Source organism: Geotrypetes seraphini, chromosome 1, assembly GCF_902459505.1.
Source record: "Geotrypetes seraphini chromosome 1, aGeoSer1.1, whole genome shotgun sequence".
Taxonomy (NCBI): Eukaryota; Metazoa; Chordata; class Amphibia; order Gymnophiona; family Dermophiidae; genus Geotrypetes; species Geotrypetes seraphini.
The window spans coordinates 66,487,094-66,504,669 of record NC_047084.1 but is presented as its reverse complement, the minus strand read 5'-3'; the positions used below and the strand labels follow the sequence as shown (position 1 = coordinate 66,504,669).

General features: G+C 41.6%; 1 protein-coding gene across 5 annotated transcripts in view; it reads left to right on the top strand.

Moving 5' to 3' along the window:
* The window catches only part of WDR70 (WD repeat domain 70), a 305,235-nt gene that overhangs the window by 183,731 nt on the left and 103,928 nt on the right, over positions 1-17,576 (top strand). For all 5 annotated transcript variants that reach the window (XM_033932685.1, XM_033932678.1, XM_033932670.1 and 2 more), the window contains exons 11-12: positions 10,639-10,738; positions 14,020-14,104. In XM_033932685.1, coding sequence (XP_033788576.1) covers positions 10,639-10,738; positions 14,020-14,104 — 185 coding nt within the window. The remainder of the gene's footprint in view (positions 1-10,638; positions 10,739-14,019; positions 14,105-17,576) is intronic.

Here is a 17,576-nt window from a genome sequence, read left to right as displayed (position 1 = left end):
CTATTTTGATGGTCAAGAGTAGGACCTGAGAAGTGAGATGTATTCTCCACACAGCCTATGGAGCTCAGGGTAAAGCTGGAAGATCAAGTCTCTCCCAAGGTTCAGGCACCATGTTCTAAAAAGGTGTAGAGGATTGGCTGTTCATAGGCAAAAACAGCCAGTTAGTACCGAGCAGGAAACAGCACAGACCTTACTCGACACAAGGAGAACAATGTGGAAAGTTTTACTCTCAGATTATTGAGACTCAGAAGGACAGCACTGATCAATCAGCTCAGGGGAACCTACAAGGAAGAAAGTAGATCAAAGATATGATAGCAAAGTCATAAGAGTATAAGAATAGCCATACTGAGTCAGACCAATGGTTCATCTAGCCTAGTATCCCATTTCCACAGTGGCCAGTACCTGGCAGAAACCTAAATAGTTGCAACATTCCATGCTACCGATCCCAGGGCAAGCAGTGGAAAGAAAACTTTCCACATAGATATCATCTTCATGATATCATCTCACCAAATATATGTGTTATAAAACATAGAGCAAACAATCTGTGTTTAACTCGGGGATTGGCTGAAAGAGAGAAACTGGCTAGATCCATGTCAATCTGGAACCGAAAGAAGATGATTTTCACAGAAACTGAGCTAGAGGATTTTCCTTCGAATTAGTACTGCTAGATTTCTTAGCAGCTTTTGATATTGTTGATCACAATATTATGCTATCACAACTGGCAGAAACAGTTTTCAATGGCACAGTACTTGCTTAGTTCGGATGTATCAGATTAGCAACTGTTTGGTGATACCTCATGGCTTCCATGGGCACCGATCTGCAGGGTACCACAGGGATCGATATTGGCATCTATTCTGTTTAATGTTGATTTCAAACCACTAGTCAAGCTGATTTAGTTGATGGATACTCAGTTCTGTATCCACGTGGTAAGGTTCAAACTTTTTGAAGAAATATCATCTTGTTCCCCTTTTGCCAATGAAATAGAACATTTCTTAGTAGATAATCTAATATAATAAAACGCTATGCCACGCATGCGCACTCACATCGCATGCGTCCGTTTTCCGTGCGGCTGTCGGTCCGTGCTGTTTTTTGCTCTGCCCTGCTCCTTGCCTGAAGTCCTCTCCCCTCCCCCGAGGCGGATGTCGGACGCGGCGGCTGTCGGCCCGTGCTGTTTTTTGCTCTGCCCTGCTCCTTGCCTGAAGTCCTCTCTCCTCCATATTGCATTTTTTAGTTGAAAGACGCAGCGGTGGCTCCTATCATGATCCCCGCCTGCGTTGGACTTCCGACGCAGATGCGGATCATGAGAGGAGCCACCGCCGTGTCTTTCAACTAAAAAAAAAAAAACCGGCAAGGCGAGCGACCAGACCGAAGCTCAAGACCGCGGGAAGGGAAGGGAAGAGGGGGCCGACAAATAAGAGGACTCCTGCCGAATGGAGCAGCCAGATCGCAGCAGGCCAGAACGCGGGGGAGGGGCCGAACGGAGCAGACAAGATCGCGGTAAGAGAAGGGAAGGGGTGGGGGAAATGCTGCAACTACGCTGAATGTGTGTCATTGGGGATTTTGGAGGGTGCACCAGAAGAATGAGAGGTGAGCAGAGAAAGCATAATATTCATCATATGGATGGGAGAGGCGGCAGCAAAAGGTGAAAGTATTCTACTGGTGTGTTTTGGGAGGGGGAGGAGATCAAGCGTGACTGTGCCATGGGAAATTATATCATGATACCTGGGAACAGGAGGAGAAAGAATAAGAAGTGGGAGTGTATGTCTGGGGGGGGAAGGAAGAATTAGAGGTCAGGGTATGTCTAGAGGGAAGAAAGAATGAGCGGTTTGAGTACTGCATGCTGGAGAAGATTTTGGGACAGACAGAATTAGAGTTCTTTCTGGGTTTGTAGAGAGAACTGGGAGGCTGGAGCCTGAGGAGGAAAAAGGAAGGAGAGAATTTCAGGCCTTATAGAAAACTACAAATAATGCAGAATTTGCAGAATTCTCCAGGGAGTAAACAAAATAACAATAGTATGTGATACCATATTTGGGTAGTTTAATTTTGCATTGGCAATGTTGTTTACCTCTCCTGCCAATTTAACTTTGTTGTTCTTACCATTGAAGTTGTTTAGTTTATTAGGGAGAGGGACAGAAAGAAAGACAGACAGAAAAAGGGAGCCAAGGAGAGAGAGAGACAGCGGGAGAGAGAGAGAGACAGAAAGAAAGAAAGACAGACAGACAGACATATATTCTAGCACCCGTTAATGTAACGGGCTTAAAGACTAGTGGAATATAATAAACTTTATTTAATGAAGGAAAACATGCTGCTACTATTTGGGTTTTTGCAAGGTACTTGCAATTTGGATTGGCCTCCATGAAGATGGGATACTGGGTTGGATAGACCATTGGTCTGACCCAGTAAGGCTATTCTTATCTTCTTATGTTCTTATATTTAAATACTTCTTCAAAAATGTTATAAAATAACTCCTTGGGTGCTTTTATAATGGAAACAGGAAAATTAAGCAATCTCAAGATTTTTTTTGTTTTGTTTTTAACTACTTGAAATGTAGTTTAACTACTTAGTAATTAACTACTGGGCAAGTAACAACTATTTTTAAGTAGTTAAACTTTTTGGATTAACTACTGTAAAGTACTTGACCCAGCATTGCAAAATACATAAGCCAAGTATGTAAGGTTCTTTCCCTCTTATAGATGAAAGTCTGTGGGGGCTTCATCACAGCTGAACCTGTACAGCACCAAATCTCAGTAGGTAATGCAGAGGCATCCCCTTAACACAAGCTAATAATAATAATAATTTTATTTCTTATATACCGCTATTCCATAAGTTCAAAGCGGTTTACAACAAGTTACATACAATAAGAGTAAGAGATGTTTACAACAAGAAGTAAGAGATGTTTACAACAAGATACAATAGTGTATGAGATGTAAGGGGAACAGAAAAAGTACTTTCTGGGATACAAATTGCAAATGGAAGAGAACCAAGATGATTTGAATCAAAAGGAAGTATCTAGTCAGAGATTGGGGTGCAGGGGAAAACAATTTGGGTGGAACACCTTTACAAATGGAAAGAAGGATGAGTTAATCTAAAATCAAGAGAATTGGGGAATGGGATGAGGATAGCTGAGGGGGATTGGGCAAGAATTGGGAATTAGAATTTGTTAAAGAGACGGGTCTTCAGTGATTTTCTGAAGTCAGCGTAAGAAGTGGCCTCGAGAATGGGTTTTACGAGCCATGTGTTCAGTTTGGCTGCCTGGAATGATAACATTCTGTCTAGGAACTTCTTGTAAAGACATGATTTCAGGGATGGGTAATTAAAGAGATTTATTCTGCGAGAGCTCTTATTAGAGCTGTTGAGGATCAATTGAGAGGCGAGGTAAGTTGGTAGCATTCCAAAGATAGCTTTGTAGCTGATGCAGGCAAACTTGAAGAGTATTCTGGATTCCACCGGCAACCAGTGGAATATCTGGAAGTATGGGGTGATATGTTCCCATTTTTTTTAAACCAAAGATGAGCCGGACTGCAGTGTTCTGCATTAATCTCAGCTTGTTAAGTGTCTTCTTATGAGCTCCCAGATATATAATGTTGCAGTAATCCAGCGTACTCGAGATGGATGATTATACAAGTAATCGAAAGGATGAATCATCAAAGTATTTTTTAATGGTGCGGAGCTTCCATAGGACTGATATACTTTTTTGAACGTTAAATCTGTATGCTTTTCCAGGGCTAGGTATTTGTCAAGGGTGACTCCTAGTATTTTTATAGTTTGGCCAATTTCGTAATCACGGCCATTCACGTGAATCGTGTTGTCTTTTATCTTTTCATTGGGAGATGCCAGGAAAAATTTAGTTTTTTCTGTGTTCAGTTTTAGTTTGAAGGCCGTCATTCAAAGCTAGGAGAGCAATGGCACAAAAAGCATGCAAAAATTACTCTTTATCATTCTGCAAAGGTGAAGCTTGCCAAAATGCCATTAGATACAGATGTATGAAGATTGCTGTAGTCTGAGAATGAATTTAAAAAATATAGGGTAATTCTGCTCAGACAGTGTCTTCAGGTTTTGCCAAGCTCTTTCTATCTTCCTAGCCCTAGTCCATGTCCCATACAAAAGGAACCATGTTTGAGGTGCTGGGAAAGAGAAATAGGGACTAGGGCCCAGATTCTCAAAAGTTTAACACTATCGCTAAACTGTTTTCTGACAGTTTAGCCTGCATGCCTTTTAGTGGCGGATTATCAAAATGGCTTATCTCTGTTTTTAGCGAGGTTTCTAGCAGTCACTGACATGCAAATGGGCTCTTCAGTATTAAAATGAGCATTCCAGTGGATTCTTTAAAATCGCTGAGCCATTCTCCAAGATGGTCCATATACAACCTGGATGCACCGGGAAGGGGCCTAAGGCTCTGATTGACCTGGACACCAAAGAACCCTCCTATGGGGCCGTCCCAGCCCCTCCTCCTCCTGCCCGATGCGATGTGGAGGAAGCTTTTCAAAACCCAGACGTGTCAAGACCCCCAGACAAGTCCTCAAAAAGGAGAATATATCCGGGGAAATCCGGATATCTGGTAACCCTAAACCAGGAACTAATTTTTGTTTATGCAGTGATTAATCTTCAGAAATGTAAGATCTCTAACATTACTAGCCAGAATAAGTATATAGATATAATTTGTATAGGAATACATTCTTTCATCTGTTTCTGGGCAAATAGCCCCAAGTGAACCCATATTAATGTTGTAGAGTAGTAGAGATACTGGAGAACCCTGTGGGCAGTTTCCAAGAAAAGGAAAATACTCCCATCTTTGAACATCAAAAAGGCCTGTTTTTCAGAAAAGATTCAAACCAGTTAAACACTGTAGCATTAAAACCAAGTTCAGATAATTTAGTGAGTAATATTATGATTGACCGTATCAAAAGTAGCCAATGTGTCAAACTGAAGCAAGCCCATCTCTTTAACCTTAGATTTCAGATGTTAAAGCTAGCATAAGTGCTACAATAATTTTTAAATCCATATCGAGAATCATAGAGTAAATTAAATCTTTGTATATAGACAGATAGTTAAGAAATCACCACAAACTCTACAAGTTTTGAGAAGAAAGGTATACTATAGGCCTAAAGTTTTGTCACCTGGGAAAGATCTGAACTAGAGAATGACACGGTGACAAAATTCATCACCGTTCCCGTCCCCGCGGATAACCGCGGGAAACCATCTTCATGTCATTCTTTAAGGAGAGAGGGAAGAATCAGAGTATGAATGGCCACAACCACTGACCCGCAAGCTTTGTTTTGAAGAATGCTGGTGTAGAAGGACTGAGGTTGAGATAGACACTAGAAAATGACATGGGATTATTTCCCGCGGTTATCCGTGGGGACGGGAACGGTGATGAATTTTGTCACCGTGTCATTCTCTAATCTGAACCAAGAACCTTTGGGATGGAAGTCAAAATAATAAATCCCAGAGATGGTGGAAACCAGCCCTGAACCAAAATCTTATTTATCCGGTAAACAAGTCACATTTAAGGAACTAGATGGAGCAGTCTTCAGAAAGGTGGATGGACAACCATCCAAAGGACATGAAGTTTTTTGAAAGCCTTTTAACCAGAGGTTTTATTTCTTTAATAGTAGTTTAAAAGCAGACCACTATCTATCTACTGGTATATCTGGAGCATAAGATACTCACTACAGTCAGAATCTTCTGGCATAGTAAGAGATTGATAAATTTTATCTACTTTTTCAGAAAAGAAAGTGACAAGTGCATCAGCAGATAAATGAACCTCAGTTGCAGAAAAAGTAGAACAAGAAGCAATTGATGTGCAAGTTTGAATAGTTTTTTCAAATCAGGATGCTCAGTTCTTACAGCTAGTCTTATTATCTGTATATTCACAGTGAATATGCGTGAGATAAAATATGTATATACTAGGTCTCTCATCTATATCTGTTGAGAATATTCTGCAGATCTGATTGACTGTAGAATACACCCTATTCATAAAAAGTGGCATAAGGTATTTTGTTTTATAATGGCAATTTTTAGATTTAGTAGTTAGAAACTTGCATTTTACTTGTCTTTTTAGCCACTTTTCAAGTCCTAGGTTCTTTAACATCATACAAGTCAAACTAATCTAATCTAATCTTCCATTTGTGAGTCGCACATACCTATACAGGCTCAAGGGGACAGATCAAAGAGGAAGGGGAAAGTAGTAGGGGAAGGGGACATGGAGAAACAAGAGGAGGGACTTAGAAGTAGGAGGTTCTATACAGAAACTAAGACAAACTCTTTCTTGGAATCCTGATATTGCTTAATCCAGAGTGCATGGACATCTGAATAAACAAAAACATTTTCATATTATAACTTTATTTCTGATTTTGTTGTATTTCAAGAAGATTATGTACTTAAAGACCTTCCTTCTTTGATGCATCCAAATATGTATGTGTAAAACTATGGGCTCCTTTTACAAAGGTGCACTAAGCATTTTAGCGCACGCACCAGATTAGCGTGCGTTAGCCGAAAATCTACCGCATGCTCAAAAGGAGGCGGTAGCGGATAGCACGCGTGGCAATTTATCATGCGCTATTCCGCACGTTAAGGCCCTAGCGCAGCTTTGTAAAAAGAGCCCTATGTAATATGAGTATTGTTCCTGGGAAGTAAGTGTAATTTTCTAATTGCTCATGGCTAAAAAGTATAGAAAATGTCTGTGACCAGGTTAATGAAATTTTGCAATTTACCTATTTAAAATGTGAAAACATCGAATTTTCTCCTTTTCATTCTTATAAAGTCATAAAAAGCAACATATGAATCACAATTAGCATGTATTTATATCAAAATTCTACAAAGATGATCACAAAAGATTTAGAAGTGAGTAGTTTTTCAAGATTTGCAATTATATTGTAAGTCACTTTAATGAATCAGCCCCCAAATGTAGTCTCCCATCATGTTCTCATTAAATTGTCCTTGGTAAGTGTTCAAAGTCTAGTATATCCTGGTGGAAGTGCTCACCTGACTCCTCTGAGTATATTCCCCATGTTGTCCTTGAATGACTCAAGATAAACATCAAGGACATGAACTTTGAGAGACATCTTACAGTCCATTTTACTGTAATTCTTCACCAGATTCTCAACCAACTCCACATAGTTTTTGGCCTTGTGATTGCCCTGGAAGCCCCAAACCATAGCGATAAAGCGGCAGGTAGGGGAAGGGGGCACAAACTCGACACAGAAAGAAGGGAAGGGGCATGAATATGGGACACAGAAGGGAAGGAAGTGAAAGGGAGAATTGATGGGCATGAGTGTGTGAGTGAAAGATGGTGCACATGAGGAAAGGAAGAAAGGAAAATTGGGCATAGAGAGGAGTGAGGTAGAGATGCTTGGGGAGTAGAAGGATGAGAGGGAGAAATGTTGGATATGTGGTGGAGAGGGCAGATTTAAGGGGATGCAAGGGGAAGGAATGATGGACATAGTGATGGAGGGAGAAATGTGGCATTGTGATGGAGAGGGGTGATAGAAGGAGAAATGGGCATGGTGCTGGTGGGCATTGGTAAAAAAAAAAAAATGCTGCACATGATCCAGGGGATGAGAGAGGGAGAAATGTTGTATGTGGAAGTAGAGGAGGTGGGAGAGATATCTGGATTTCTCAAGTTAGATGGACTGTGGGAGAGAGAGGGAGACAAATTGCCAATAAGTTTGAAGGAGAGAGGAAAAAAAGTTGTACTCATGGAGGGACAGAGAAAGATGTTGGTTGGGGAAAGAAATGGGGTCAGGAGGAGAGGAAGCGTGCACAGTCAGAAGGAAATGCAACCAGAGATTCATGAAATCACCTGACAACAAAGGTAGGAAAAATAATTTTATTTTTAATTTAGTGATCAAAATGTGTCAGTTTTGTGAATTTATATCTGCTGTCTAGAGCTCTGACAAATTGTTTCATTAGGCCCAATTTGATGTGCAGTGGTGGCATCAGCACCTTTCGTGGGTCCACCAGTGGTTCCCATTTGACTTTGTTTCTCCCCACAAAGAATTTGATCTGCTGTGACCAGTCCCACCTTTGATAGTGCACTTTTTTGTCCCTGCTGTCGTAAAGACAGAGTTATCAGAGAAACTTGGTAAAATCCGCCTTGGGGATCCATTTTGAATGCTACCTATTTGAAGTGTCTGATACCTTGCAGCTGTACTCATCATACTTCAAGGTGCCTAGTAAGGTCTTGATGCTGTTGTAATCCTCTTTGAGGTACACTGAGTAAACTAGTGGAAGAGACAGGTACTTGTTCCCATTATAGAGCAGCACAGCTTTGTTGCTCCTGGATGAGCTGTGAAGTGAAGAGACGACACTCTTTCAGGTTACACACTTCACTCTACACAACCCCACACGAACAACCAAAAACAAAAACATCTTCGCCTATCCTAAAATTACTGGCTGCAAATACAAATCTTACCTTGACAGAACCTTCATGTTCCAAGCTAATAGACAACAATCCTGGCTGGGAAACTACATAAATAAAACCAGACAGATCTACAATGCATTCCGAAAATCTATCAAAACCACTCTGATAAATTCATCATCTAAACAGACCAATCCGCGCTCTCTACGCTTTTCCCCCCCCCACAAACCCTAAGCAATCTTTAGGCAATTTCTAACCCTCTCACTTTCCCTCCCCCTTTCAACCCCTCTTACATTCCCTCCCCTACAACCCTTTACTTCTGTAACATTCCCCTCATGCATTTGTAATTCGCTGAATGTCCAGCCTTCTTTCGATGTGAACCGCCTAGAAGTCGACTGACTATGTCAGTATAGAAAAATACAGTTATTATTATTCCAATTGCCTCAATCAGACTAGTCACATTGTGGTAGAAGCAGAGCCCATCTTGATGGATGAAGAAGGTGAAAAAGGCTTGGTGATGCTTCCTCTGATCTGTGACTTTCACACTTTCATCCAGATTCCACTGCTTGAGACCTAGACTTCAAAAGCTCGGCATTGGACTTGGTGAGACCAAGATCTCTTATCAAGTTATTGAGGTCTTTTTTTGTTTTTGTTTGGATAGTAGGGGTCATCAGCTGCACCACTGATATTGTAAACTGGATCTACAACATCTTTCTCACTCTATGACTTGCTGCTGTCTTCTGAAGACAGCTGCTCCCTCTCTGGGTGAGTGGGAATGGAGAGCTCAAGGCAATGTGGCACTTGGGGGATGGATGAATGAATGTCCAACTATGTGATTGCAAATGCATACTTGCCAGTTTGATGTTTGGAAGGGTCCACTATGCAAGCAATAAAGGCTCTTGCGTTAACCCAGTGATAAGAAGTGCTGCACAGTTTTACTGCAGCACACTAGTGCATTATGGGTACACATGCCCATAACATGTCCCTTCATTCACCCATCTCCACCCACAATACCCTACTGCACCTTAGTAAAAAAAAAAAAGCCCCTAAGTTTACTGAGCTTGGAATCAATCTGGAATGTTCTGCAAAAAATGGTAAATTTCAAAATACCAATGTCCTGGTCATAAAAGCAAAGTTTGAGGGAAATGATAGCCATTTTTTATACTTTTGTGGCATAGATAATAAAAAAGAACACTTATTACCCAGGAACAAAAATAAAAGTTGTTACATTGTGTAATTAACAAATAAAAAGTACTTTTAGGAGATTAACATTTTTATTATGTTTAAAGAAATGGGACTTGTGAGATGTGCAACCTAGAATGGGATTATGAACCTGAAAGATGGTCTGGAAAACTGCGTCTATTGGGTCAATTTCTGACAAAGAAAACTGTTAAAAGCTAAGAATGTTGCCAAGGGCCCACTTAGTCATAGAAATAAACCTGCAGAGCATTTAGGGTTGTAAGATATTTCATCAAAGGTAAGCATTATCGAGCAGAAAGTAAGAGGGATAGACAGTCACTTGGAGGCCTGAAAGGTAGCCAAATGAAAAAGATAAAAGATTACAATTAGCAGATTGATAATCACTATACATTTACTAGAAAATTTAAAAGTTGACCCAGGTTCTGGTTTAGGAAAGGTGGACAACAAAGTACCTTTGTATTATATCTTAGCAGAATCCTAGTCTTCTCCAGTCACATTCAGCTCTGCATGCCACTGTATAATAATAATAACATTAATAAAAAAATTTTATATCCCACAATATTGGGGAAGCTTTACAAAAACACCATTTAAAAGCAGTTATAAAAAAAATCCAAGGTGCCTACCAGCACCTAAAAAAAAGACCTGGCGCCCGCATCATGCCTATGAAGGCGCTTTACGATGCCTAATGCCACCTTAGGCGTGGCTAATGCTGGAAGTGGCATTAGGCATCATAAAGCACCTCCATAGGCGCAATTCATGTGAAAGATAGGCAGGTATCTCCATAGGCACGATCCACATGAATGATAGAAATGTAGATCTTGAAAACCCTGGTTTACATTTCCAGCACCTACCTTTCCCAAAACCATGATTCTATAAATGGTGCCATTGCGTGATTGACATGTGATCGATGGCCATTTTTAAGGTAGCTATTACCACCAGCACTGTTTATAGAATCTGGTCCAAAATAAATGCATTATTTGCAAAACGACTTTACAATGTTTAATGAAAACTGTGTTTAATGAGAAACAAGTATATTGTAAAGCAATGCCTTTTTTGTGTCTTTCTGGCTTACTGAACAGGTCCATACTAAGTTCCACTGCAGGCAAGCACATGCTCCAGGTAGTGACACATCATGCTTGACATTTTCCTATGATGGCACGGCCATTGCAACTCGAGGAGGTAGGTGGCTGTCTTGTGTTCTTCTCTAGTACATGCTACTGCAAATGAGATTATAATAAGGGCCACTTTTTCAAATAACTCATGGAGTTTTGCAGATTTTCTGCTATTTTGTACCTGTGGGCCTACATATTCATTTTCAAATGGAAATATCCTGAATGAAAAATGGTAGAGAATGGGAGAAAATATTTGAGGAGTGTGTGGCGCAGTGGTTGGATCTACAGCCTCAGCACCCTGGGGTTGTGGGTTCAAACCCCACGCTGCTCCTTGTGACCCTGGGCAAGTCACTTAATCCTCCATAGCCCCAGGTACGTTAGATAGATTGTGAGCCCACCAGGACAGATAGGGAAAATGCTTGAGTACCTGATTGTAAAAACCGCTTAGATAACCTTGATAGGCGGTATATAAAATCCTAATAAACTTGAAACTTTTGCATGGAAGGAAAATTAATCTTTTTTGACTGAATTTTTTTTTCTGAACTGCTTTTCAGATTTTCTTTTTTTTTTTTTTTTTGAACTTTATTTAGTTTTTAATGCCAACAAAAAGTGCAATACAATTTATATACAAATAATGATAATCAACCAAGCACTTATAATCAATCAGTATCTATACAAAAGATAAAAATTCTCTCCCCCATCCATCATTACCATCAGGAATAATACCAAAACAAAAGATATACCCCCCTCCCGCTCCCTTCCCCCTCCCGGATGTGTGGGTGAAAAACAATGGAAGATAAAGGACAACTATAGCAAATCTACAAAAGACGTCAATGGACGTCAATGCTTTTCATATTTGGTTTTAGGAAATTGTGCTCTACTGATGTACCTTTGTCCTCTGGAATCTTGAAGGGTTAGGACAATCATTCAGTTTTTCCCAGCAAGCTCCCAGAGGTCTATCAAAGTGGTATTTTGAAGCCAACAATGGAGATGGTACAAAAAGACTAGGGGCTCCTTTTACTAAGCTGCACTAGCGGTTTTAGTGCATGCTACAATGCCAACGCCTCCATTGAACTGGCATTAGTTTTTTCATGTAGCACGCGGTAATCTGCAGCGCGTGTTAAAAACGCTACCGCAGCTTAGTAAAAGGAGCCCTAGATGTTAATTCTGAACCCTTTAAAGCAGTTTCCCAGCATGTTTGGATATGCAAGCTAAATAGCTGCTGTCACTGCCCTTGATAAATCAGTATGCAAAACAGGGCCACTGTCAGGCGATCTTTGGAGTTGCGGTGTGAAGAATGCAGCTGAGTCTTTGGTGTTAAGCTGAGTATTGAAGATTTTCTGTACTTTTTCATTACTTTATGGGACTTGCTTTTTTTTTTTTTAAGTTCAGCATTTTTTTATTGAATTTTAAGAAACATAAGAACAAGTTTACAATTGTATAAAGTATTATTGAAAATACAATTCTCATTTTATAGGAGAAGAAAATAAATAAATAAAATAATTTAGTATACATGAACAAAACACTACAATATATTATGATCCTCCCCCCTTCCCATTCTCTCACATATAAAAAAGAAGAAATGAATCCTATGTTAGGATACGCTAGTGATCAGACATTAACAAAATTTTTGACTGTAGTCCAGATTTTCTACATACTGTTCAGTTGTGCTCTTTTTCACTTTCAATAAACATAAGTTTAAAAAACAAACAAACGATAATTTTATGCTGATTTTGAGATGTATATTGGCTTCATATCTATAAATAATAACAAACTGTTTGCCACCAAAACTGGAAGTTTAATAACTGAAGATTTTTCCAATTACATAAAGGCCCTGATTCTGAAAAGTGCCGTCCTGATTTTAGGCAGCTGTAGGCATCCTACAGCTGTCTAATCTACCAATCGGGATGCACATTTTTTAAAAAAATGCTCCCCAGGCATGCCAGCTATATTGAAGGCGCCTCCAGGAGCCTAGGAAGGCCCGCAAGATGCCTAAGCTCGTCTAAGGGCCTTAAGCGAACATAGGCGGCCCTACGGCATCTCCCTAGTAGAGGAAGAGACGCTTAAAATGTAGGCCAGCAAAATGCTGGCCTACATTGTAATTAGACGCGGCCGCTATACTTATCGCGGCAAGGGATCTCCCTATCGCAATAAGTATAGTGGCCGTGGCCGCGGCCGCCTGTCCGATCCCCAGCAGGAACCCCTCCTGCCAGAACGCCGACTCTCCAAACTCACAATCGCCGGCAGGAGGGTGCCCAACCCCTCCTGCCGGAAAGCTGGACCCCCTCTGGACCCCCCATGCTAACGACCTCCCCCCATGACTCCCCTAACCTTCCCCCCAACTAACCTCCCCCCCAACTAACTTTTAAATGTTGGTTGGCTGGATGGGTTTTGCTGCCGTCCAGCCGACAGGCCCGCCTCGTCGAAATGAGATGGGCCCGCCCCTTCTCGGCCCATCCCCGCTAAGTCTAAGGCCTGATTGGCCCAGGATATAGGAGCCTGGATCAATCAGGCCTTAGGTATAGCAGATTCGCCAATCCCCACTAACCCTAAGATGTGATTGGCCCAAGCCTCACCACCCAATCATTGCATATAGTTGGACTCACTTGAAAAAATACACTTTCTTCGCTGCATAAGCAGTCTAAATGGTTGATAATTTAAAGATAGTGGAAAAACTTATCTTTACTGAAGGTCTGAGCATATTATGTGACTAAAGCATGAACATATATGTACCATTCTAAGAAGTTTGAATATTGTACAGGAGAGTGATTTTTTGTTATTTTCCTTTTATCACTCCCAGTGATATTTGACCAAGAAGCTTTGGTTTCCCCAGTTTTGTTTTGACTTGGCTTGTTTTGACTTCTGCAGCTAGTTGGAGAGGGGGGAAAGGAACCTTCAGTAGTTTTTAAACTGTGACTGCCAGCAGCTGTTCTGTTGCTACTTACATCTCCTTAGGCATGAGATGGGCTGAGCCTTAACAATAAGTACTATCACCTATTGTGAAAAACAACAAAATCTGATAAGCAGTATCAAACATTTTTCATCATAAACATTTGGTTGTTTGGCTTGCTTAAAGATGGAGTTATTAGCAAATGTACTTGTAAAGTAAGGTGGCATCTGATGGACATCCAAGTGTGTCTTTATGGATAAAGAATGAACAGTATAAATAGTTTCTTTTGTAGAGTGGTATATTTTTCAGAAATTTTTAAACATCTACTGCAATAATTTTTACTTCCAGAATATCCAGGCTGTAATAGTTGTAGATCATATGAAAGTACTAAAAACCTTTGTACTACAGAGTAAAATTTCTGCTTTGTGTGCTAAGTCTTAATATTTTGTTTTCAACAGGTGATGATTCTCTAAAAACTTGGGACATGAGAAATTTCAAGAAAGCTCTGAATACTGTTACAGGTCTGCCTAGCTTTTTTCCAATGTAAGTAATGTACTATTACTTTTTCATTAGAATTGTATTTTGCTATCCCCTCTTAATACAGGCTAGAAAGTCTGTTTTGAGAATGCCCACTTGGACATTTTGACTAGTAAGACGTCCAAGTGTTGGTTTATGCTGCCTTTTGGACGTCTATCTTTTTTGAAAATAAGCCACATATTTTTTTTTGTGGGGGAGGGGGTTGTTTGAAATAATTTTTATTGAAACAGACAAACAAATATAACAGCACAGCTGCACACTACATCGCCCATAGTGGAACATAGCATCAAGGCAAATAACACAATAGTATGCTTACAGAAGCTTGAACAAAATACCCGTACAAGCCTTACATTCGAGAAAAGTATATAAAAAAAGAAGGAAGTATCCTCAAACATCCCAGGAAGTGGCTGTGAAGTCAAATACATCCAAACTAACAATTGTTTAGTGTTTTATGTATAACAAAGTAGACACCCCTCTTAAAAAAAACCCTCCCCGCCACACACATACACACTTCAGTGACTACAGGAGTCCATCAAGAGATTCACCCAACAGCTACCGTTGCCACGACTGATTCCCAGAGTGATTGATAGGTCCTGTGGTGACCTCTGGCACCGTTCCAAAGGCCTCTGAGCTCCCAATGTGCCAATTCATCTCTGGGGGGCATTAATGCATCCACATATGAAGCACCCCCATTTTAGCCACAAGCCAGGGACACATAGAGAAATTGCCAATGTTCAGTAGACAACCCCTGTGTAGTCAATTCAGCATCATAACCCAGGATTAGGATCAAGTAGGACCATTGAACAGATAACACCCAAAATTCTAGTCAGGAAAATAAGGATTCCATTCCAATAAGCACTCAGTGCAGGACATTCAATAAGCATGTGTGACAAGGTGCCACATGAAAGGCTTCTTAGGAAGCTGTGGAACCACGGGGTGGGCGGGGATGTACACAGATGGATCAAGCACTGGCTGTCAGGTAGACTACAGAGGGTCGGAGTAAAGGGCCAATATTCTGACTGGCGGGGAGTCACGAGCGGTGTGCCGCAGGGATCGGTGCTGGGGCCGCTACTCTTCAACATATTTATCAATGACCTGGAAATGGAGGCAAAGTGTGAGGTTATAAAATTTGCAGACGATACCAAGCTCTGCGCCAGAGTTAGGACCAGGGAGGAGTGTGAGGAACTGCAAAGGGACCTCGATAAGCTGGAAGACTGGGCAAACAAATGGCAAATGCGCTTTAACGTAGATAAATGCAAGGTCATGCACATAGGGAAAAAGAACCCGTTGTTCGAGTATAAAATGGGGGGGAGATTGCTGGAAGACACCGGACTTGAGAGAGACTTGGGTGTGCTAGTGGATCCATCCATGAAACCATCCGCACAGTGTGCAGCAGCCTCGAAGAAAGCCAACAGGATGCTGGGCATCATCAAGAGGGGCATATCAACCAGGACGCGGGAAGTCATCATGCCGCTGTATCGAGCGATGGTGCGCCCACATCTGGAATACTGCGTTCAATATTGGTCGCCGCACCTCAAGAAGGACATGGCAGTTCTTGAGAGAGTCCAAAGGAGGGCAACGAAACTGGTAAGAGGGCTGGAAAACTTCCCATATGCTGAGAGGCTGGATAAACTGGGGCTCTTCTCTCTGGAAAAAAGGAGGCTCAGGGGGGATATGATAGAGACCTTCAAAATACTTAGGGGCATAGAGAGGGTGGACAGGGACAGGTTCTTCAGACTAAAAGGGACGACAGGTACAAGGGGGCACTCAGAGAAACTGAAGGGAGATAGGTTCAAATCAAATGCAAGGAAGTTTTTCTTCACCCAAAGGGTCGTGGACAAATGGAATGCGCTCCCGGAGGAAGTGATCCGGCAGAGTACAGTACAGGGATTCAAACAGGGATTGGACAGATTCCTGAGGGAAAAGGGGATCGTGTGGTACTGAGGGAGGTGCTGGGGTGTTGCATAAGTATAGACAGCTCACCAGGTCGTGCAGGTGCAAGGCCGGAGGGTTAGGACATTGATGGGAAGATAGGACTTCGATGAGAAACCTAGGGGGCAAGGGGGCCCCTTCTGGTGATTAAGGCAGGTCATGACCTGTTGGGCCGCCGTGGGGGCGGACTGCTGGGCGGGATGGACCTCTGGTCTGACCCGGCAGAGGCACTACTTATGTTCTTAAGGATCCTCTCATTCATTTACAGCTCACACACTCATCTAGTCCCACAGCCCCGCCTGAACACCCTGTATTCTAGTGAAGTAGGTGCGGTGTAAAATCTTAAATTGTATTGCACTTGTGCATTTCGGGCTTCCTGTAATATATTTTGAAAACAGGTTCCCATAATGGTAGAACTAATATCCTCTCCCAGCTCCAATGACCACTTAGATGCCAAAGTCAGCAACTGAGAATCCTCCCTTTTTTGCATGAGCTACCCCGTACCACATCAACAAGGAATTTAAAGACGAGGGGAGAAATAGGAAAAAATGGTCAATCTTCAGGAATTGACTGCCCCTCGGGTTGTGCCAGACTTTCTCCATACAATAGTGCCGCAGCTGGAGATAAGCAAAGAACGACATACGAGGTAAGGCCTATTGTTGACACAAATCGTCATACAAGGAGAACAGACATATTAGTGTCTGAAGAATTAACATAGCCCAAACAATAATGATCTCCAAACCTGTCCCTCCCTACCCCTTGGGAAAACTCAGGATTGTTATGTATCACTTGAAATGCCCAATTTCCTGGCCCCTTACCAATGCAATGTCTCCATCAGGCCAGAGCCCACCACAAAGGAGCCAACTAGACCCTGTGTAAGCCCATACCAAGTCTCTGCCAAGATGAGGCTATCAAACAAGCCAGAGCCCCTTATGGGGACACCCAGGAATTAAATAATCTTTCTGGGGCCAAGCAATTCAGGTTGGTAAAAAAATCCATTTACCCATCTCATCAACGCTGCCATGTTATATAGCCTGAGGTCTAGGAGTGCCAAACCCCCCTTATCTCTGCTTTGGGTAAGCTTCCAAAAACCTATGTGTGCCCTATGTGCTCGCCAAATGAAAGAGCCGATGAAGGACTGATAAAGTCTCTTCTCTGTACCTTTAATCCATAAAGGAATCATCTGTAGTGAGTAAAGGATTTTAGAAAGTAACACTATTTTTACTAGGGCTATTTGACCAAAGAGAGAGGGAGATTCCCCCAGCAAGCACAGTAGTCATGCAGTTGTGCTAGTTTATCTAGGATATTACGGCAATAAACCTGCGCCCAGTCTGTGCTAAGGAAAATCCCCAAATACTTAAGTTCATCTGTCACCCATTTAAAAATGAAACCTGGGGCATGAAGATATGCACAGGGGGTCATCACCGGCATGGCCTCTGATTTATGGAAGTTGATACAAAGACCAGAAAAAGCCCTATATTGATCGATGAGAGAAGTCGAAATCGGTATCGACTCTCTAGCTCTGCTGATAAATAGCAACATGTCA